We start from the raw sequence: 23,480 nt of genomic DNA on the forward strand, positions 1-23,480 counted from the left end.
TGAAGCAAGTGTGTAGGATTTTAAACCTGTTTTGCCAAGTTCCTAAGTGGAGTAAGGCTTCGTTTATATGATGAAGGTCTGAACATAAGATGCAAAAGTGGTGTTGCGTCTTCACTTTTTATTCCACGTTTAGATGAGCATTTTCAGGAGGAAATCTGCGTGCATACGGTGACGCAAAAGTGTGTGGTATTCGATTGGGTGTACGTGCCAGGCGGCTTGGTGGTGACACTCGGTGGTGATGTGTGTGACGTAAACATGTACGCAATGTGAACAGATCTGACCAGAGTTTTGCGTCTTGGGCAGTTTACATGGAAACGCTACGGCGGAGCGTATTCAGCTTTTCCACTCTGGAGGTTAGTTTCAGATTTTTGCAGTTTTAAGCCCCCAAAACACCATCACCATCTAAACAAAAGGCTCTCCCAATCGAAATATTTTTCTACCTGCAGGCGCTCTCGTGTAAACAAGCCCTTAGACCTCGAATCCGGGACAAGACAGAGTCCAAGCACCTTCAAGACTGAGACCAAATGCAGTCGAAGCCGAGACGACACCAAGACCGTTAAAAAGAACAGTCTCGAGGTCGGTCTCGGAGCACTACAACACAAGTATGAAGTATATAAGCAACATGGAGCACTTCTTATTACTACATGGCATCACAGGGTTGAACAGACTTTTTTTTTACATTTTTTTTATTTTAGAGAAGAACCTAAATATGCAGAGTTTGTGTTTGAATGAAACAAAACACAACTCCAAGTATGTTTGAAAGGAGGAAACAACATTATAACACAGCTAAGAAAACAGGGCAATATGGGCCCTTTAACCAGCCAATGTAGCTTTATGAATTATTAACTACATGCCAATAGTGAAAAGACAGAGCACTCGTGGGCAGAAAAACAAGCCTTTAACCTGTGGGTATTTAATTAGCGCGGAGGGTGCAAGCGTGCATGCTAAAATACACTCGGGGCACGGTATCGCTTGGCATTGCATTGGTTGGCGTCCAAGATGTTTCAGATCCATCACGTTGAACGTTGACTGGGCTTTGCGGGGGCGCTTGTATTAATTATCAGCTCGTTTGGGACCCGGGGGGGAGGGAGACGGGGTGTAGGTGCGTTTTGATCAATGTCGGACGGGTCTTCGGAGGGCGATTAGGGTCAATTTGGCACTTGTCTTTCGGAGGAGGATGGAGGGATGAAGGAGCTGACAGAGCTGTGAGGGAGGAGAGATTAAAGACTGACACAATCGCTAATCGACAACAAGTGTTTACAATATTAATGAGGAAGAAGGACAGGCTTGTACTTTAAGGGGATCAAAGCGGGCGAAATAAAACTTGGATATCTTATAACAGTCGGTAAAGCGGTCAGATGCACTCAATTGCTGCCGTTGTGTCCTTGGGCAAGACACTAAACCTACCTCAGCCTCAATGTGTGTACACTGATGTATGAATGTGTGAATGGCAGAGTGGATCCTTGATGTAAAGTGATTTGAAAGGCGCATATAAAGTTGGCGAATAGCTCATTGATCACCAATCATTTCCAAACAAGATCAAACTTGTCTCACTTCAGATTAACAGAGTTTCATGCTTCGCTCATTGATTCAGAATCCACAATGTTTTTCGGTCCTCTATGAGATGTCAATTTCCTTCTTTTTTCATCATAAGCAGCCATGTTTGTTTTGATATTGACGGACCATGCATGTCCCTGATTGGCTAATCCACCTGTCAATCACAGCCGTCTGAATTCTGGGAGAGATTCAGAGTAAGTAAGAAAGAAAGTCTTTATTTATATAGTGTTTTCACAGACATGACGCTTTACAGAGCATTATTCAGCATTATTCATTCACTCTATACCTGGTGATGGTAAGATACTATTGCAGCCACAGTTGCCCTGGGGCAGACTGACAGAAGCGCGGCTGCCATGCCAATCGGCGCCATCGGTCCCTCCGACCACCACCATCACTTATGCACACACCACTTTCATACTTTCATAATTTCATACTAGGCAATGTGGGTGAAGTGTCTTGCCCAAGGACACAACGACCGTTATTGTGACTGGCGCCCCCCTGTGGCACCTGATTTTCCCACTGGTCTCCCATCCAAGTACTAACCAGGCCCTGCTTAGCTTCTGAGATCTGACGGGATCAGGGTTTTACAAGCCTGTGTGGCCACCAGAGCTCACATCTTCATAAAGTATTGAAAGAGTGTGTATTCTGGAGCCCTGGCAACATAAATAAATTTAAATGATGTACAGAAAAAACAAAAATGCGGCTGTTTGCTGCAGGTGTTCCAATCAGTCGGAGCAGGTAGAGGGCGCTCTTGGAAAAAGGATCAAAACTTTAAACACAACGGAATCCAGGCACTCCGAAGAAGTAAAAATCACACAAGGAAAAATATAGGTAAAAGACATTTATTTAGACAGCCAAAGCCAACATGTTTTCACCAAACTGGTCTTCATCAGGACTTAGTTGACCATAACTGCATGAATCAGTTGAATCGTCGCATATTGAGGGACTATTTTCTCATATATCAGTCCACCGCTGCCGAGCTTTCTACCAGGAAATACAACTTGCTGCTGCTGCTCAGACATAAATCCTTCAAATGCAAGGTTGGTTTTACTTCTAAAATTATTCTATCGACACAGACATTTACATCGACAGTCTGGTGTAATAATAAATTTGCTTCAAGTGTTTTGTGGAGCGGGTAAGAAATCCTATGTCCAACATTCTGGACTGTCCCTTTAAGATTATTTGAGTGCATCAATATTAAGTTGATATGTAAAAATAAAATGAATTAAGAGTTCATAATTAAAGACATTTGACAAACCACAATTGCTTTTTCATTGTACAACATGTGAGACAATATGGTTCAATGAGGGCTCTTTAATGAACACTTTCCAGCCTGGAGTGGTCATTATTAATTGCCTGCTCCGCGCTCTGAGTGTGTGTGTTCTGATTGGAGGGAGGCGGGCCGCGGGGGGGGGCTGTGGTTCCCCCTGCGCTGAGTGTCTCTGTGAGAGCTGTGAGGACTCTGAATAGACAGAGGATTATGGAAATCAAAGCCCGGAGATTAGCTAATGGGACTATAATGGGCAGAGAGGCGCAGGTCATCTGGGCCATGCAAATGACATGCTCCAACCGGGAAGAAGAAGAGAAATCAATCTGTAAACCTGCACACAACAGGATAGAGGATGTCGTATAAGATGGGCTGAGTGGGTAAACAAAAGTAAAAAAACAGTCCCTTAAAAATAGTCAAGGGTAAAAATTTGCAAGTGCTTGATTATTGAGTAAAAGTTTGGATATAAAATGTATTTAAAATCAGACTTATTCTTTGTTTGGTATACAAAACATTAAATTTTTTTTTTGGAAAAGAAGAGGCCTAAACGTTACAAAACAAATCATTAGGGATGTAACAATAACCGAAATATCGTGATATCGTATCGTCAAAAGTCTCGAATTACGAGTCTCTTTGCTTAAATGAATAAGTATGGTGATTTTAATGACTTTCTTTGTGATTTTAAAGTAAAGTCTGTAAAGCACCTTGATACTTTGTGTATGAATCTGCTTTGTCGTGGTGCAGTAATAGCCAAAAAAACAGCTGCAAGGTCCGTGCCTCCTTCTGTACGCCGCGCCTCTAAACCAGGACTAAACCAGAACTAAACCAGAAAAACCAAATTAACAGAACAGAACTAAACCAACAGGAACCAGTAAACCAGAACTAAACCAACTAAACCAGACTAAACCAGAAAACCAGAACACTAAAACCAGGACTAAACCAGGTCTAAACCAGGTCTAAACCAGGACTCAACCAGGTCTAAACCACCAGGTCTAAACCAGGTCTAAACCAGGTCTAAACCAGACTAAACCAGGTCTAAACCACAGGTCTAAACCAGGTAAACCAGGAACTAAACAAACCTAAACAGGTAAACCAGGTCTAAACCAGGAAACCAGGTCTAAACCAGGTCTAAACCAGGACTAAACCAGGTCTAAACCAGGACTAAACCAGGACTAAACAGGTCTAAACAGGAATAAACCAGGACTAAACCAGAACCAGAACTAAACTAAACCAGGAAAACCAGGTCTAAACCACAGGTCTAAAACCAGGTCTAAACCAGTCTAAACCAGTCTAACCAGAACTAAACCAGAAATGAACCAGAACTAAAACCATGACCAAACCAGGTCTAAACCAGGTCTAAACCACCAGGTCTAAACAGGTCTAAACCAGGTCTAAACCAGGTCTAAACCAGGACTAAACCAGGACTAAACCAGGACTAAACCAGGAAACCAAACCAAACCAGGAAACCAGGAAAACCAGGTCTAAACCAGGACTAAACCAGGACTAAACCAGGACTAAACCAGAAATGAACCAGAACTAAAACCATGACCAAACCAGAACCAAATCAGGTCTAAACCATGCCGCTCGAACTGTGCACCACGCCTCCTTCCATAAGCTGTGCGCCCTGATTCTTGCGTACGCCGCCCACTCAGTCCGCGAAATATTGTCCGAAATAAAACCGGTCCATGGCGCAAAAAAGGTTGGGGACCACTGCTATTAAACAATGACAGAATTCCAATAAAGAAAAGCAGCGTATGAACAGCAAGTTTTGCATTTACAATTTCACTCACGACTTACTGTATGAATAAGAGACAAAATATAAATGAAAACAAACAAAATTTAAAGCATAATTCATTCATTCCAGAGCGTTATATCTTTCAAAACATAATGCTTTATACACTTTTTAAAGACTCCTACAGTGTTAGACTTTTTTTATATCATCACTCAGATTGTTTCATAAACTCAATGCTCTAAAAGAAATGCAGTCACTTTTTTCTTAGTTCTTATCTTCATTTTTCTAACAATGGCAATTCCTTTTCAATAGCAAAATGCAGTATAAGTACAATGTCTTCAAAAAGTTACTCAAGTAAATGTAACAGACTACTACCCACCGCAAAAACACAAGATTTAAACAGAAAAAAGGAGGCACCACCAGCCCCCTCCCTGTTCCCCATCCTCCCCTTTCCTCCTCCCTCCTTCCTCCCCCTCCTCCCCCCATGATGTCAACAGGCTGCATGGGACGTCCCGACACTGACACAGCACTAACGCTCCATCAAATCTCTATTCATCCTCCGCAGGGCCCAAAACAAAGCCAGCGTCCTTGTACACAATCAATAGAGCGGAGAGCAGGGCGGCCAAGTATTACGCCAGCATTTAGATACACACTAAGTAGTTTATTTTCCCAGACACACAACCTGACAGACATTTGAGGCGATGTGAGGCTCCTATTAACCTTCCGAGGAAACACTGAGCAAAGTGGGGTGGCAGGAGAGCGGGGCACATGACGCCTCACGTCAACAAACCGGCCCCAGACTCTAGAGTGGAATATACATTATGTGCGTGTTAAAGAAAACTTCCTCCTGGAGAATTATGCTGTTCATACGACGCTTACGATGCAACGATGTCTAAGTCTAAGCTTTCTTTCTTGGAATTCTGTCATTGTTTTATACGATTTGGCATTATAAGTACTTTTTACTTCAGCCTAAACACTTTCGGTCACCAACCTTTTTGAAACTGAGAGCTACTTCATGGGCAAGGGCGACCAGTTTGACATTTGCTCTTCTGAAATAATAAATATGCTCAGTTTGCCTTTAGTTATACATTACAGTGGACCCTCGTTTAACGCGGGAGTTAAGTTCTAAAAATAACCCGCGATAGGTGAAGTTCGCGAAGTAGTCAACTTTATATTTTACAATTGATTATATCTGTTTTAAGGCCGTAAAACCCCTCACCAAACACTTTATACACTTTTCTCAGACAGGACAGTTACAACCCTTTTTGCATCCTTCTTAAAACTTATTGCTGCCGTCGTCCTGTTGTTATTTTCCTCCTTCTTTATGTAACGAACCAAAGATAAATTTATTTCGTAATGGAGTACTACAGCGCAGAGTCCTGCACGGGTCCATTTTTGGAGACCCGCACCTGCACAGTACAGCACCACACCCGCCCGTTAACCCGAGATTCTATCAAACTTTTGTGCTGCATAAACCAAGGACTGAACCAAGACTAAACCAGGACTAACCTAGGACTAATTCCAGAACAAAATCAAGACTAAACCAGAACTGAACCAGGACTCACTGTTAGGATGAGCTCGAAGGTGACCGCAGGAGAAAGGACCGACGAGATCTCCGCACTTCAGAGACGTAAGCGTGGCAATTGCCTGATCGCGCTTTGCAGACGCTGTGCTCTGGTTCTCTCGCTTAAGTCCAAGATTAGTCCTGGTTTAGACCTGGTTTAGTCCTGACCCACCCATGTGTAATTACTACCCGCCCAAAATACGCAATACGAGTTCATACGCTGTAATAAAAAGCAAAATTGCACTAAAAAAAATCTGCGAAACAGCAAGACCACGAAAAGTGAACAGCGATATAACAAGGGACGACTGTATTAATGATTAATGATAAACATCTATGTGAAGACACTGATCACATTGATGACTTCTCACAATAATTATCAACAATGACAGCAAGGTGGGAAACAGAAATCAATATTCAGCACTTTAACTTTATTAATGCCAGTAATTGTTAAATTTTAAAGTACAGCGTAGACAATTATCATCATTGCTTCTATAAATGCGTTTACCTACACATCAGTATCCCAGTTATAAATGCACTATCCCGGTTTCTTGACATAATCTTACAAATGCACAAGTGAAAAAATTATGTATTTAACAAACTAGAAAAAACAAGAAAAACACAAACGACCATGAGGTTCCTAACCAGCGTGAGGAGCTATGAGGTATCCCACAATCCACTGCACAGATCCACGTTTCTAAACACTATTGTACAAGTTCTACACTGCAGCAGATTCTTAATTAAAATCTTCTGCATAAATAAACTCAACTTTACAACATAAAAACCATAACCACAATAGAGCCACATCATCATTTAAGATTATAACATTTTTAATGCAGCTTTGCGCATATTTGTTTACGTTTTACAGAAACTAAACTTAAAACCGCATGGTGAAGAAGTGGACTAAGGGACTGTGATGTCATCCATAGTGTTCAGGTCCAGTCAAATGAAGCTCATTGCAGAGTCCACGGGTCCATTTTTGGAGACCTGGACCAGCGCAGTACAGCACCACACCCCGCCCGTTAACCCGTGATTATATCAAAGTTAAATTTGCACCCGCCTGGACCTGTTAATGCCATGTCATTAGCGGATTATAAATATATACACACCGCAAACCACAGAACCAATCACCAGGACTGGACCAGGACTGGACCAGGACTGGACCAGGTGTAAACCAGGACTGAACCAGGACTGAACCAGGACTGAACCAGGTCTAAACCAGGTCTAAACCATGTCTAAAACAGGTCTAAAACAGGACTAAACAACGACCAAAGCAGGACTAACGCAGGACTAAACCAGGACTGAACCAGGACTGAACCATTAGCATAGTGTCATTAGCATAAACATATACACGCCACAACCACCGAGATGATCGCCAGGAATGGACCAGGTCTAAACCAAGTCTAAACCAGGACTAAACCAGGACTAAACCAGGACTAAGCTCTGTCTAAACCAGGACTAAACTGAAAGCACTGAAAAAAACAGTTGTCATTTTGAAAGGATGAAGGGGTGATTAAGAAGGGTGATTAAAAAAGAATAATAATAAAATAAAAAGTTGGTGAACCCTATTGTACAATCTACTAGAAAAGTTCCCTATAAGTTAAATTTTTTAGAGTAAAATGGAAAACTGAAGATGCGATTTTACTTATTTTTAGAGGGCATCAAATTTTCACAAAAATCCAAACTGTTTTGAGTTTGATGAGGACAAATCTGATCTGGACAAACTGTCACTGGCGCTGACTTCACACTAACCCACTAACCTCTCTGAATGAATAAAGCGACAGACGTGTCCACCTGACAGCTCTCCTCATCTTATTAAAGGGCACATATCTGCAGCATATTTCAGAATACACATTTTGAGCCTGTCAGAGAAAATTTCAATTTAAGCCGCGGCTCTCGGACCTCTCATTTTCATTCTCCGGATCTCGGGACGTCCATTCATCACGGTCCGAGCCTGGTCCACCCCTCCGCCCGCCCGCTCTCCAGGCAATAAAATTAACCTTGTGGCAATTGTTTTCCCACCCGTTTGATGGCCTTGTAGCGGCTCATCTGGTGGAGCACGGGTGAATATAAAAGTCAGACTCGGGTGTGCATAAAATGATGACCGGTGAGGCTGTGGGGGGCAGTTACCAAAGCACCAGTGAGATAATGTCCCATAATGAAGTTCAGCCTGATCCGTCACGGCATGTTTTTACGAGAGGAGCGAAGAAAGACAAAGACAACAACTGACTGCTTTTAGTGACACGATGGTTAAAGCTGCACTGTGTAACTTCTTGTTCGGGCGTCATATGTCATTGTTTTGCCTGGAATGTTCCACAGTGTGATATTAAACAGCTCCACTTTACATTTATTCAATTACAGGTGGATTTATAGCTCAAAAACACCCAGAAAAACAGACATTCTGACCGTGAGGAGAGGTTGGTTCTCCACAGATCTGACAAGCAATAACATCTCCATGGAAAAAAAAAAAGCATTTGACGGACCCTCCACCACAAAAATTTTCAATTCAAATTTGCAATTTATACATGGTCCATGTACAGTTTGTTCTTTTGAATTTCAATTAAGAAAAAAAAAACAATAAAATTGGAAAACAGATTTCGACCTTTATTTCCAATATTTAATTTAAAGTTTATTTCACACCAATCAAAAAACAGTCTCAGTGCCAATTTTAATTTTGATATTTTATTCTCTCTGGTTTATTTGCCCCGGAAGTTCTGTTGCTAAAAAGACGTACCTGAAAAATCGTTGCAATTTTGTGAACAAACATGTCGTCTTCTTTTACAGCGATGAGTTTACTTTCGTGTCTTAGAAAGTAACTGTTGAACTCCATGATGAGAAACAGGGAGCATCTTGTTTGTTCACTTGACTCTGAATTCACACGTGGCACATTAAGCAGCAGAACTTCATATAAACCAGAGAATAAAATATCAAAATTAAAATAGACACTGAGACTGTTTTTTGATTGGTGTTATTTTAAATAAACTTTAAATTAAATATTGGAAATAGAGGTCCAAATCAGTTTTTATGTTTGACACTAAAACTGAATAAATGGAACAACAAACTGTTTTCCCATTTTATTGTTTTTTGTTCTTAATTGAAATTCGATCTCGGGAATCGTTGCCAACACAGAATGTATGGCTCTGTGCCGATTGGCTGGTGCCCGAACTTTCTGGGGGTTTTGCGAACTGTCTAGTGCAGGCATGTCCAAACTATGGCCCGTGGGCCAAATGTGGCCCTCAGACAAATTTTCTTGGCCCTCAGGCTTCCAGGTGAATTGGCCCAAATTAGCTTGCATCAATTAACAATTAACTTTTTACTGTAAATTTTGTAAATCTACCTGGTTTTAAGGATCTTAGCGTGAATAAAGACGATGGTTCATTCTAATGTGTTAAACATGCACATATTTCAATTATTCACTGTATTGAGCATCAGTATACGGCCCTCGATCAGTCCTCTGCTTCGTCTGTGTTTAGCGATATGGCCCTTGATAAAAAAAAGTTTGGACACCCCTGGTCTAGTGTACTCCGATTCCTGACCTAGTCGCTGGAGAGAAATGAAATTGAGCAGAGGCACTAGGTGGCGCCAGCCTGGCAACAAAACTGTACTGCTGCAACAAACTAATTTAGTAAAATACACCAAAAAATACTCTTGGAGATATATCGATACAGCAGTAGCCCACGATATCGATACTGTATCATCACATTAAACGATATTTTGATATTTTTGCACACCCCTATTAACTATTACATGGCTTTAGAATGGTAAAATGTCATCTGAAACCTGGCAACATTGTGCGTAAACCTGTTATCCTGCACTGATAAACTGTCTCCCCATTAAGTCATCCAACAACTACTTTGGTCAAGGCCACATGCAGCTATCTCTTTTAAATCTATGCTCCACTTCTCTGATAATAAACGGCAGCCATGTTTGACTCTGGGGGGAGGAAGCAGCAGTCGTTATGAACTGAGTAAAAATGATAACAGCATGCTTTTTTCCTTTTTTTTTTTTTCTCCTTTTTTTTTTTTTTTTTTACAGTTCAAGTTGCATCTCTCACCTCTTTGCCCTGATAGAGACACCCAGTCAGGAGGCGAGCGCGGGAGGAGGGGGCGAGCGAATCCTTCAGAGGGCTGTTTATTTGCTCTCAACACCTCCTCCGCGATCAATATTTTTAATTTGGATCCGAGTTATTATTTTTCACATCACTGCGCCGGGGAGCAGAGTAAAGTGGCTCATATTTTAGCACTAAAAAGATCGATATGACAGCTTCACCTTCGCCGTGGCCTCTCGGGTGGACCAGATGCGCGCGTGTACGGGACGGGGTGGGGCGGGCGGGGCGGGGTGGTCGGTGAGGACGGGGAGGGGGGCTGGAGGAAGAAGAAGAAGGAGGGGGGGGGTATCATAACATCTCGTATTGGATCTCATCATTATCCATTGGCTATCCTCCGCGACGCACATGCCAAGTTGGGACCGCCATAACCTTTCGTGATTTACTCCGTTCCATAGATCCAAACAGTATATCAGTTTATGAGCTGCAGGTATTGGACTTTGCAACTACTGTATACGAGGGCAAATGCGCACTTCTCCGGATTTGACTCGGCCGTAATAAATGCGTCAATTCCTCCACCTCTTTACACAAACCATTAATTATATCTACATTTTGCGTTCAAATATTCCGAGGTTGGGGGGTCTGGCCCACTCTCGGTCGCTCATAACTCAACCTCTGATGGCAGTTTCATTGATTGTCGCTCAAAGCATGTCTCGGCGGCGTGTGCGCGCGCGTCGGCCCGTGCCCCGCGCCGGTGTCTGTTGCGTTTCGCCGCCTTAAAAAAAAAAAAAGGCGCGCGGCCGGCTGCACTTACATCTGGAGTATGACGGATGGCGCTGGTGAGTTATGGCCCGGCGATATTACCGGCGTGACATCTACTCCATTCAAGTGGCCCTAGTCCATATTGAAATAAGAGCTAGCTTAGATTTAGTTTGCAATATTTTAAGGCGCTTATACGGCGTCCGGGCCGGTCTTTAAAAACGGAGAGATGGAGCGACGGGGGCAGAGTTGCTAGTTAACCTCGGCGTGTAGAAGCAAGGCACCGCGCTGACCCCTCTCAGCCTGCTTGTCTCGTAAAAGCACAAAGCGGGAGCTGATAAAAGCGGCGTTTTGTTTTAAAAAAAGGCTGTAAACGAAGCAGCGTTTAAGGGTGATGGCGTAAACAAGCGGCTGTAGACAGACGGACGATAAGTGTTCATAAAAAGCTGAGCATATTTGAACCGCTGGGGACTGCAGTAAACTGGAGAGGTGAAGGGAGAGTGAAGTAAGAGTGGGTCTGAACCAACATTTTAAGCTTTGATGGAAACAAAGGGTGCTATAAATTGATTTACAATTACAGTTATGATCATGGTTGTTGATTAAAATTGCGTATTGTGAGTATTTGATTATGAACATCAACTCTGACGTGCATTCAGTTCAAATTAAAATCCTTGGGTGGAGAAGTTCAAGGGTTTGGACATACATTTACAACAGTCTTTTTCTGAGCTACGTCTCCTACTTTCACAACATTTCTCCAACCTTTTTCCTCCAGTGAGCTACTTTTACAAAACAAAAATGACAGAGCTACTAGTTTTAGTGATCACAAGAAACTGAGCATATATATAAGCCATAGATGAGGTACAGACAGATGCCTATAAAACATAAACAGTTATACATTTATTAGTGTAGAAAGTTAGGGATCAAAATGATACACGTACAATGGTAAAAGGCATTTAATTAATACAATTTTACTTATTCAGCACAATATGTGTAATTCAGAAATCCCTTGGCGAGCTACTTGGAAGAGCGTGGAGAGTTACAGGTTGGAGATCCCTGTGTAAGGGAGTCACAGTATCATATTTTAGTGTTACGATTATTCTGAGAAGAAACATCACAATTTAACGATCAGTCACAATTACAGACCCAAAGACACAAACGTGAATTCTTGAGATACGTCTGTTATGGCCCCGCGTCTAAATAAACATTTGAATTTGATTTCAGTGATGATTGTGATATTTTATCCATAATTGAGCAGCTCAGTGTGATGTGACAGGAATTCATTCATTCATTCAAGGCAGCAAGAACCAGCTGCCCAAAGTCCCATCCTCCTGCCCCACACACGCCTTAAGTAAATGCATCTAGTGTTTCTGGCAATGATGAGTTTCAAGTAGCAACTGATAATATATGATATACTATAATACTATTATATATTTTAATACTGTATTTTCATTTTATTTTTTTTAAGTGCATTCATAAATGATTTTCAAATCAAATTCAAATTCATGCAGGCCTAAATGAGGCAATTAAACCAGGACTAAACCAGGACTAAACCATCTAAACCAGGACTAAACCAGGACTAAACCAGGTCTAAACCAGGTCTAAACCAGGACTAAACCAGGTCTAAACCAGGACTAAACCAGGACTAAACCAGGTCTAAACCAGGTCTAAACCAGGTCTAAACCAGGACTAAACCAGGACTCAGGTCTAAACCAGGACTAAACCAGGTGGACTAAACCAGGTCTAAACCAGGACTAAACCTCTAAACCAGGTCTAAACCAGGACTAACCAACTAAACCAGGACTAAACCAGGATTAAACCAGGTCTAAATCAGGACTAAGCCAGATCTAAACCAGGTCTAAACCAGGTCTAAACCAGAACTAAACAAGGACTAATCCAAGACTGAACCAGGACTAACCCAGGTCTAACCCAGGTCTAAACCAGGTCTAAACCAGGTCTAAACCAGGTTTAAACCAGGTTTAAACTTTGACAATCATCTGCCGCAAAGTTTCAGTTTCTACTAGTGCCACCGAGGGACTTCTTTTTTTTCCTTTCACATAACATGGATCTGCTCTTATCCCCGCAGACCAAGCCTCCCCACTGAACACAAGCGACACAGGAAACGGCATCATCTTGTCAAATCCACACGCTCTGATTTATCCTCCTCTCCTCCGTCCTGCGACCACAGACACAGACATGGACGCCTTTAATTTCCCATTAAAATGCCCTGGACAAGCCCGGCTCACGACTCGATTAGACTGAGACGCGGAGAGGTGTGAGCAGAGCAGAGGTAGAGCTGGACTACAGTATAAATATTAATGACCAGAACGAGTGGATTGGGAGTTGAGTTATCAGGACGGGCCTTCCTAATTGACATTTTACCTGCTGTATACCTTATCACAGATAGAGGGGGCCGGTGTCAGTCAAAGCTCTATCCCCCGAGGTGCAGGCATTCAACAACGGGACACATGTGTAGTTTCTGACAGCAGGGATTGGACCAGATCTAATGGAGGAATTACATCTGATTTGATTTAAAGGGCTCATATTACGTTGTTGTCTGACGTTAAAATGTTGTTTCCTCATCACAAACAGACCCGGAGTTGTGGTTTTTCTTTTTCAATCATATATTTTTGACAAAGATCCTGCATATTTACACTGAGTTCTTCTCGCAGACTGAAAAAAACTGCTCCACTTTGTCATGTACCATAATTTCCAGACTATAGGCGAGTTTCATTGTTGACAAAAGCGCGCGTTGCATGCTGGGAAATATTTTGGCTGGCGGCAAGAAACACGGTAGCGGTCAAACACAGTGCGTAACCTCGCGTATTTATCTCCAATAACAGTAAATGGTAAATTCCTGCTGCATTATCGGATGCACAAATAGAAGCACGGAAGAAGGAAAATGTCTTTTTCGTATTCTGAGTGAAAAGAACCGCTAACGGTGAATTAAATGGCTTTCAAACATCCGCAGAGCAAACGTAGAAGATCCTAGCAAACCGTGGACTCCAACAAGTTCAGACCGTGTGTGTTGGGTCCATTTCTTGACAGATTTGTGCATTTCTGTTAAATAAATGATTTTAATGTGTAATTTCAATAAATGTTAAGGTGAAATGTGTGGTCTTTTTGACAGGAGAGCCGCACTGTGATCCGAATCATCTGGACACAAATACCAGAAAAATAAGGTCACGCTCAAACGATTGCTGAATCGCTTCGAAAGACAAACCAAACGATTCCGTAGCGACATAGCAACAGTTTCTGATAAATCCCAGGATGAAATTACCACATGTACTTCTTCACATCCTAACTTAGAATCCAGGACTTCTCACGAAAACTCAAAGCCACAAACCAGCTTGAACGAACCTACTGAAAAGGGGGTTCAGACCGATGGAAATGGAATACGAAAAAGACATTTTCCTTCTTCCGTGCTTCTATTTGTGCATCCGATAATGCAGCAGGAATTTACCATTATCAGGGAGAAATACGCGAGGTTACGCACTGTGTTCGACCGCTACCGGGTTTCTTGCCGCCAACCAAAATATTTCCCAACATGCAACGCGCGCTTTTAATAACAATGACGTCAGCTGAAACTCGCCTACAAGACGCTTCTTTTTTCTCACACTTTGAACCCTGCGTCTAATAAAACGATGCAGCGAATATATAGACGGCTTCTTTGTTTGGCACATTGTCCATTTTTTTATACGGTCTGTGGTAGGGATGTGACAATAACTGAAATATCGTGATATCGTCAAAGTTCTCACAATAATATCGTGGACCATCACAATATATCGAATTACAAGTCTCTTTGCTTAAATTAAGAGTTATGGTGCAGCAATAGTTAAAAAAAAGACAGAGGGAACTACATAGACCATGATCCTTTGCTCCATTTCAGTGCAGACTACAAGAAGAAATAACAGTTCTAAGCACTTTTAAGTCTTAGTTCTTTGGATTAAGTCTTGTCAAGGCATTTTAAGAGGAAAAAACAGTTAACAGTTTTGTTCGCCTCCACAAAATATCGCAATAAATATCGTACCGTGAGATGTATATTGTGAAAATATTGTACAGAGAGATTTGGATATTGTTACATCTCTAATTGTCAGCCTCCCCACCATATCGTGAACTTTCCCACGATATCGCAATAAATATCGTACCGTGAAGTTCATACAGTGACAATATCGTATCGTGAGACTTCGATATCGTTACACCCCTAGTCTGCGGGTTGGCAACACAGCGGATATGAGCAGCCTGAGTGGCATAAAGTACTTTCAATATTATTGTATATCATAATATTCCTCTGTATCAATATATTGCACTTTTTTACAATAACAAGCTTAATACTAATTAATACTTCTATTTCCATTAATACTGTATTAAGAGAAATTATGTCTCCTTTTACAAAATTTTCAAGTCTGAACAAACAAATACCAATTCTTTAATATCTACGGCATAACAACATGAAATAATACAACTGTACAAAAAAATTTATGTAATAGTTAACCTTATATCCTGTTAATCAATATTTATTTAGTATAACAGCTGAGTGATACAGTATATTTGTATTATTACTATATTTCTATATTTTATTTTCATTTGTACATATACATTTATATAATTATGCCTTTTGACACCAGTCTCTTGTTATTTTTGCTACTTACTTAGAATTTATAGTTGCTCTTTGTTATATTATATTGTGATGTGTGAGCTACTGTGTCCAAATAATTTCCCTCATGGATCAATACAATTTGTCCAAGTCTACATAAGTTTTTAGATTTTCCTCCAGCTTTTTCTGTTTTGATACTGATGTCGATACTTCGGCTTTAAGCATTTGCCGATATCTGATATCAACCGATACTAGAGCAGAGACTGAAACTACAGTGATCAAAATGTGTTTGTAAATGTTATTTATCATATCAGGTAAGTACAGAACAGCTCTGAAAAAACACAAGTTCAATATTTGTTGTTGTTGTTAGTTTTGTAATCATAATGTGGGTACTGTGCAATTATAGCTTTTATATTGTACAGGAAATGAAAAGTCTATATGTTCTTTCATAAATTGGACAGTAGAAAAAAGGGGTGGGGTTAAATAAGTTTTTACTTACCATCTCACTTCCTTTTTTGGACAAAAGTAAAATCTGCGTGACATTTATTTTTGTTTATTAGTACAGAAAATAAATATGTACTTTTTGTATTATATCTATGTATTTAAGTTTTCTATGCATGTTCTGTGTATTACTGTCCGAATAAACCAGGCATGTCCAAACTACGGCCCATGAGCCAAATTTTTCTTGGCCCTCAGGCTTCCAGGTGAATTGACCCAAATTACCTTGCATCAATTAAAAATGAACTTTTTACTGCAAGTTTTTTGAAAATCTACCTTGATAAAGCGAATATTTAATATTTAGTGTGTGGTTTTAAGGAACTTAGCGTGAATAAAGACTCATTCTAACGTGTTAAACATGCACATATTTTAATTCTTCACTGTATTGAGCACCAGTCTACAGCCCTCGATCAGCTCTCTGCTTCATCTGTGTTTAGATGTGTGGCCCTTGATGAAAAAAGTTTGGACACCCCTGGAATAAACATTCATTCATTCAAAAGGTGTTTAATTTGCACAAACACTGGCCAGTAAATCTTATTATTTAGAGATGCACCGATCCAGTTTTTTCAGTTCTGATATCGATTCTTTTACTTTAAGCAGCTGCTGATACCCGATATTAACCGATATCAGTGTAAGGGACGTAGAGAAGTTCTAATTTCAGTCCAGTTGTGTTAATTTACGGTTATTTATCCTCAGTGTTGCTATAGTTACTTTGAAATCGTAATCTGACTACTGATAACTGATTACTTCTTTAAAAACTAACTTAGTTAAGTTACTGAGTACTTGCTTTTAAAAGTAACTAAGTTAGATTACAAGTTCCTTTTTTAGTTACTTTCAGCAGCGGCTGATCCCACCTTTTGCGGCTGTTCGTGTTTCCAGCTGCAAAAGTCGTACCTCTCCCTCCTATTATTTCCATCTGACTCGTGGTGGAGCGGAGATGACGTAACATCATAGGAAACGTGTCACCAGAGACGATTTATACGATCTTTGGGGTCACATAACCCACGTCGCCAAAAAATAAAAATAAATAAACAACCTACATCACCCTGAAATGCAAAAATAGTAACGCACAGTCTATTAGAAAAGTAACTTAAATCTGACTACTGGTTTGGAAATAACACTGCTTTAGACACTCGTTACTGAAAAAAGTAGTCAGACGACAGTAACGCTTTACTAAGTAGTAGTTTATCCTTCAAATGAATAAAAGTTCAAACAGTATGAGACGTTCTGGGACAAAATCAGCCTGTAAACTGTCTTGTTACATTCAAATAAAGGCCCAACCAGGATATACACTACTGTCAAAAGTTTTAGAACACCACACTTTCTCCAGTTTTCCAAATATTCTTCAGAAATATATGTTATTAGGTTCTTTTTTCAGACCAAGAGTTTGTTTTCATACCTGACAGTTTCGACTGCTCACCAGCGGTCTTCCTCAGAGTGGTCACGTGAAAAAAGAACCTAATAAAATAAATTATCGGAAGACCAAATAGAACCTCATCGGACTGTTTATTCAGAAAGTTCTTCCCAAGTCTGTTGCAAAAATTCAGCTTTTACCATCTTGTTCTTTTTTGGCAGAGCTTGGACTTGTGTTTTGTATCTTTTATCTTTTTTTTTAACCTCTGGCTGTTCAGTTTTTACCTTTGTACCATTTCAAGATCTTCACTGGACTTGAATTTCAATAAATACCTGGAAAAACGAGGGTGTTCCAAAACTTTTGACCGGTAGTATATATCAGAACCGATATTATGGAACCGATACTCGATCCAGCAAATTTTCCTGCACCAATTTATAGACTAAAATGGGATATCCGATCCATTAAAATGTTTAGTATCCAGTATCGTATCGGTGCATGTTTATTTTCCGCAACAACACCAGCTTTCTTCCTCAGAGTGGTCACGTGAAAAAAGAACCTAATAACATAAATTATCGGAAGACCAAATGAACCTCATCGGACTATTTATTCAGAAAGTTCTTCCCAAGTCTGTTGCAAAAATTCAGATAAATGTGTAGCACTTTTCTGTCCAGTTCGTCCCAAACCAGCTCGATGTTTTCAAGCTTTTACCATCTTGTTCTTTTTTGGCAGAGCTTGGACTTGTTTTTATCTTTATTTTAACTTCTGGCTGTTCAGTTTTTACCTTTGTACCATTTCAAACTCTTCATTGGACTTCAATTGCAATAAATAACTAGAAAAAATTGGAGATGTTCCAAAACTTTTGAACCGTAGTGTATATAAAAACCGATATTGAACCGATACGTGATCCAGCAACATCGAGTTTATAGACCAAAATGGGATATTACAGACTAAAATGGGATATCCGATCCATTAAAAATGTTTAGTATACCAGTATCGTATCGGTGCATGTTTATTTTCCGCAACAACAACGTCGATAATCTGTAAATTGACCGGCAGATCTCACACCCCGTCGTTCCATCCGTCTTCTATCTCCAAGTCGATGAAAGTGCATCCTTGTATCTCTCGGACCAGATCCGTGTAAACAGCGTGTCTGGCCTTTTACCGATCACCTCGCTCATCTCCTCCTTCCTCCTTCCTCCTTCCCCCTCCTCGCCAAAACACCCTCACCCACCGCCGCCGAAAAATCACTCCCATTATCCGATCGAACATTTGGAAAAACAAACAAAGCCGATGCCGCGTTAGCTAAATGGCAAACGCGCAGTGAAAAACACCAGAGAGGCAAGTCAAATTTACTGTGCCATGAGTATCAACATTATTTGAAAGGCATCCGGGCACCGCGATTGGAAATGAAAACACAACAAAAAGGTTAATCTATAGACAAACTCCATTAAATAAACAGTTGGTAATGTCTGGATATGGGACGGGCTTATGCGAAATGGGCACATAATTATATTTCGCGAAAGGCCAGTGTTTGTAATATTTTTTTGAAAAGAGCAAATGTGACTGGAAGATTTATGAGCGCGTGTAGGGAGCAGTGGAGTGTGCTGCTGGTAAAACGGGGGAACACGGGAGCAAGAAGAATTGTTTGTGAATCGAAAACGGCGGCTTTAAATACAAATTAATGCGGTTTGTTTTACGGCGATGGTGAACTTTAGGCGCAAAAAAGAAACAAGCAGCTCGGCTTTCAAGTCAAACACAGTAAAAATGTTCAGGGGATGCAAGAAGATGAAGAACAGATCCCGTGTTTATATTATAGTGCGGGCATTTGTCGCCACCTAGAGGCTAAAGAGGGAATTGCATTTAATTTCAAACTGAACAGAAGATTAAAGAGCTCAAAATCTTAAATAATTATAAAGTCAAAGCTAAACAGATCACACAAAAATGTTCACAAATAAGAAAATAATCTCTATAATTACATATTGCATTATATCTGTATAATTTTAGGACAAAAAAAATGCAAAAACTTTCTGTTTTACTCTATAAATTGTAAAATTACTAATTAAATAACCAAATTCTACACTGACAATTATGTTATTTTTATAGATATGTACATAAGAAGCACTTATAAAAGCAAAAAACTTATTCTGGAGAGCCATTCAACTCATTCCTAAGCCCATTCTGCCCCCATGTGGCCAATTCCTGCTATTGCACAAAAGATTACAAGTCTTAAGGTTTAATTCTGCGAAAAATCAGCAACATAAACAACAATAATGGCATTCCTGACTTAATTCAGCAAATAATTAGACATACTTCTGCTAAATATTAATACAGCAAACTCAGTCAAGACACCACTATTAAAAAACTAAACAAAACACACAAAAAACGCAAGAAAACACCCATATCGAATTTTCTGCATCCGTTCCTGTTATATTTAGTTAAAGATGCACTATGTAACTTTCCTGGTGGAGGATCTGCAACCTGCTTGTCTCCATGGAGAGGTTATTGCTTTGCCTGGAATGTCCCACAATAAGTTTGGCATTAATATATCTCCCCAGTCTGATCTGTGGAAAGGCAAGCCCGCTCAAAGTACAAAGACTGTATGTTTTTGAGAGTACTTTTTAGTTTTAAATGAAATATGAATGCAGTAAAAGTTCAATGTCATATTGTGGGACGTTACAAGCAAAGAGTTTATTAAAATGATAATTTTTTAATTACACGATGCAGTTATTCAGCATTTCTCTCTCAAAAAAAAGCAAATTTTTATTGATAATTTACGCAAAACTTTCAAATTTAAATAAATATAGGCTACAAATATGAATCTTGGAGCAGTTTTGCAATGTATAAAACATAAAATGAATAAAAAATATACTTTGACCGTGAAATAAGGCATAGAAAAACATAAATGTATCCAAAATAAACTATATATCCAGCTGTTCTACAATCTCTATATCTAAAAAATAAAACTAAATATACGTATTTATATAAAAAATATCATTTCAACTCGATTTTATGAGTTTGGAAATTTGACACACAAGTCGAAATCACAATCAAAATCCGGTTAATTGCACAAGCCTCAGTAAATATGGCATTAATCTATCTCCACGATCAGATCTGTGGAAAGGCAAGCCCACTGAAAGTACAAAGACTGTATGTTTTAAGTAATAGTAGTATTATGTAAGTTATTTTTGAGCCTTAAATGAAAATGAATGCAAGAAAGAAAAGTTAAAATGCCATACTGTGGGACATTACAAGCAAAGCCACAACATCTTCACAGAAATACGCAGGTGAGAAAGTGTCTACATGATAAAGTTACACAGTGCAGCTTTAACTGTCTCGTTATAAAACTAGAACCGGGTGAATAAAGCGCACGCTGATCTGAAACCATCGGCTCTGAAACCACATCACAGCGTTTCCTCCTCCTCCTCCTCCGGCGAACAGAAGAAGAGTACTGTACGCCTGTGAAAGTGAAAGTGAAAGTACTCACAGTGAAGTGCTCCTGGGACTTGTAGTTCTCATCGAGGTAGACACGCGCCCGGCTGTACTCCTTCAGGGCCTCACTGGACAGCAGCTCTCTGAAGGGGCAAAGGGAGACCAAACAGGGAGTCAAGACTTTATCATGCAAACAAGTAAGTAGAGTTTCATCTTAAAGGTCTTCATTTAAACAAAATTGACTCTTGTAAGGTTTAAACCACGTTATAATGTTGTTACCTCCTCAAAAACAGACCTGGAGTTGTGTAGTTTTTACCTTTAGCTCAGTAGAGATTGGCTTTTCCAGGACTAAAAATGATCCAGATGATTCCAGTGAAGGTGTATGGAGTTTAAAAACACAGTGGAGCACTTCTTGTATTACCACCTTGTGATGTCACGTGGTAGTGCTTTCCGTTTGAGAGGGGAACTCAGCCTAATTAAGCAGACAAACAGTCAAAGGGACAATGGGTGGACTGACAAACGCTCCTGCTCACCCACTGCCCCAGACTATAGAGGGACAGATAATACTCCCTACAACTGTACAACAACTCAACACTTACATCCTGTGACAGAACAGATAATACTCCCTACAACTGTGCAACAACTCACCCTTATGTAACAGATAATACTCCCTACAACTGTGCAACAACTCACCCTTATGTAACAGATAATACTCCCTACAACTGAGCAACAACTCACCCTTATGTAACAGATAATACTCCCTACAACTGAGCAACAACTCACCCTTATGTAACAGATAATACTCCCTACAACTGTACAACAACTCACCTTATGTAACAGATAATACTCCCTACAACTGAGCAACAACTCACCCTTATGTAACAGATAATACTCCCTACAACTGAGCAACAACTCACCCTTATGTAACAGATAATACTCCCTACAACTGAGCAACAACTCACCCTTATGAAACAGATAATACTCCCTACAACTGTACAACAACTCAGACTTATGTAACAGATAATACTCCCTACAACTGAGCAACAACTCAGACTTATGTAACAGATAATACTCCCTACAACTGTACAACAACTCACCTTTATGTAACAGATAATACTCCCTACAACTGTACAACAACTCACCTTTATGTAACAGATAATACTCCCTACAACTGTACAACAACTCACCTTATGTAACAGATAATACTCCCTACAACTGTACAACAACTCACTTTATGTAACAGATAATACTCCTACAACTGTACAACAACTCACCTTATGTACAGATAATACTCCCTACAACTGTACAACAACTCACCCTTATGTAACAGATAATACTCCCTACAACTGTACAACAACTCACTTTCATATAACAGATAATACTCCCTACAACTGTATCATTGTTGCACTGTTGTCTTCCTATGACGTCTTGTATAAAGCTGTAATTTTTATATTTTATTACTTTGTCTTTCCATTTTATTTTTCATTTTTCTATTTTATTTTATTATTTATATTTTATTTCACACCCGTCTCTTCTTATTTTATTTTATTTTTTATTTTTTGCTACTTATTTTGAATTAATAATTACTATTTATATTATTTGTCCCTTGTGGATCAATAAAGTTTGTCTAAGTCTAAGATTTGTGTGTTAAACATGAATGTGAATGAAACAAAACACAACTCCTGGTCTGTTTGTGATGAGGAAACAACATTATTATTGACATAAATCAGAAAACTGTGTAATTCAGACTGGGTTAATAACAAATGAAAAATGATCAGAAGCCATTTTGACCAGCTGAGACAATCGTTAAATTAAATAAACCTTAAAAAATTGGGTCAAAACAATATTGGCTGACATGTCTTGGAGTTTTTAACCATGTTTCTAACTCCATTATCACTGACTCAAAGTTGTATTTTGAGTGATTCATGCAGACTGAGTAAACCAGTATTATTCTGTAATTGAGGCTTCAGTGCTCAGAAAATATATGTTTCACCTTCCCCCTATATTATTTTTACATACCTGTAATTATTTAAATACTTCAGTCACCAGGTCAAACATGTAAAAAAAGTCTCTATGGCCGTTTTGTTTATGAAGAGTCCAGAGTCCAGAGGTAATGGACTCACTTCTGTTACGGTAAACAAACACAGATCATGATTTCATATCTTATAGTTTAATACTAAATACCTGAGAAAGCAAAATACAACTTCTTTAAATAATAATGTGAATAAATAACTATAATTTGAATTAAAATAACTAGGTTAAGACCCAGTTTAGACCCGGTTATACCTGGTTTAATGCTGGTTCAGTCCTGGTTAAGAACTAGTTTAGTCCAAGTTTAGACCTGGTTTAGACCTGATTTAGACCTTGTTTAATGTGTTGTTTAATCTGGTTTAATCCTGGTTTAATCCTGGTTTAGTGCTTGTTTAGTCCTGGTTTAGTCCAAGTTTAGACTTGGTTTAGACCTGGTTGAGAACTGATTTAGGCTTGATTTAATGTGTGGTTTTATCTGGCCTGGTCCTGGTTTAGTCCTGGTTTAGTCCTGGTTTAGTCCTGGTTTAGTCCTGGTTTAGACCTGGTTTTAGTCCTAATTTAGTCCAAGTTTAGTCCAAGTTTGGACCTAGTTTATACCTGATTTAATGTGTGGTTTTATCTGGTCTAGTCCTGGTTTAGACCTGTTTTAGTCC

The 23,480-nt window shown here is 39.7% G+C and overlaps 1 protein-coding gene across 1 annotated transcript in view; it reads right to left on the minus strand.

The window, feature by feature from the left end:
- Positions 1-23,480, minus strand: part of LOC110166333 (inositol polyphosphate-5-phosphatase A) — a 485,134-nt gene that overhangs the window by 286,210 nt on the left and 175,444 nt on the right. Inside the window, exon 4 of the mRNA XM_055162594.1 lies at positions 20,852-20,939. Within this exon, the coding sequence (XP_055018569.1) occupies positions 20,852-20,939 (88 nt within the window). The remainder of the gene's footprint in view (positions 1-20,851; positions 20,940-23,480) is intronic.

Source organism: Boleophthalmus pectinirostris, unplaced genomic scaffold, assembly GCF_026225935.1.
Source record: "Boleophthalmus pectinirostris isolate CB_2022bp ecotype Guang Dong unplaced genomic scaffold, ASM2622593v1 HiC_scaffold_5, whole genome shotgun sequence".
NCBI classification, from domain to species: domain Eukaryota; kingdom Metazoa; phylum Chordata; class Actinopteri; order Gobiiformes; family Gobiidae; genus Boleophthalmus; species Boleophthalmus pectinirostris.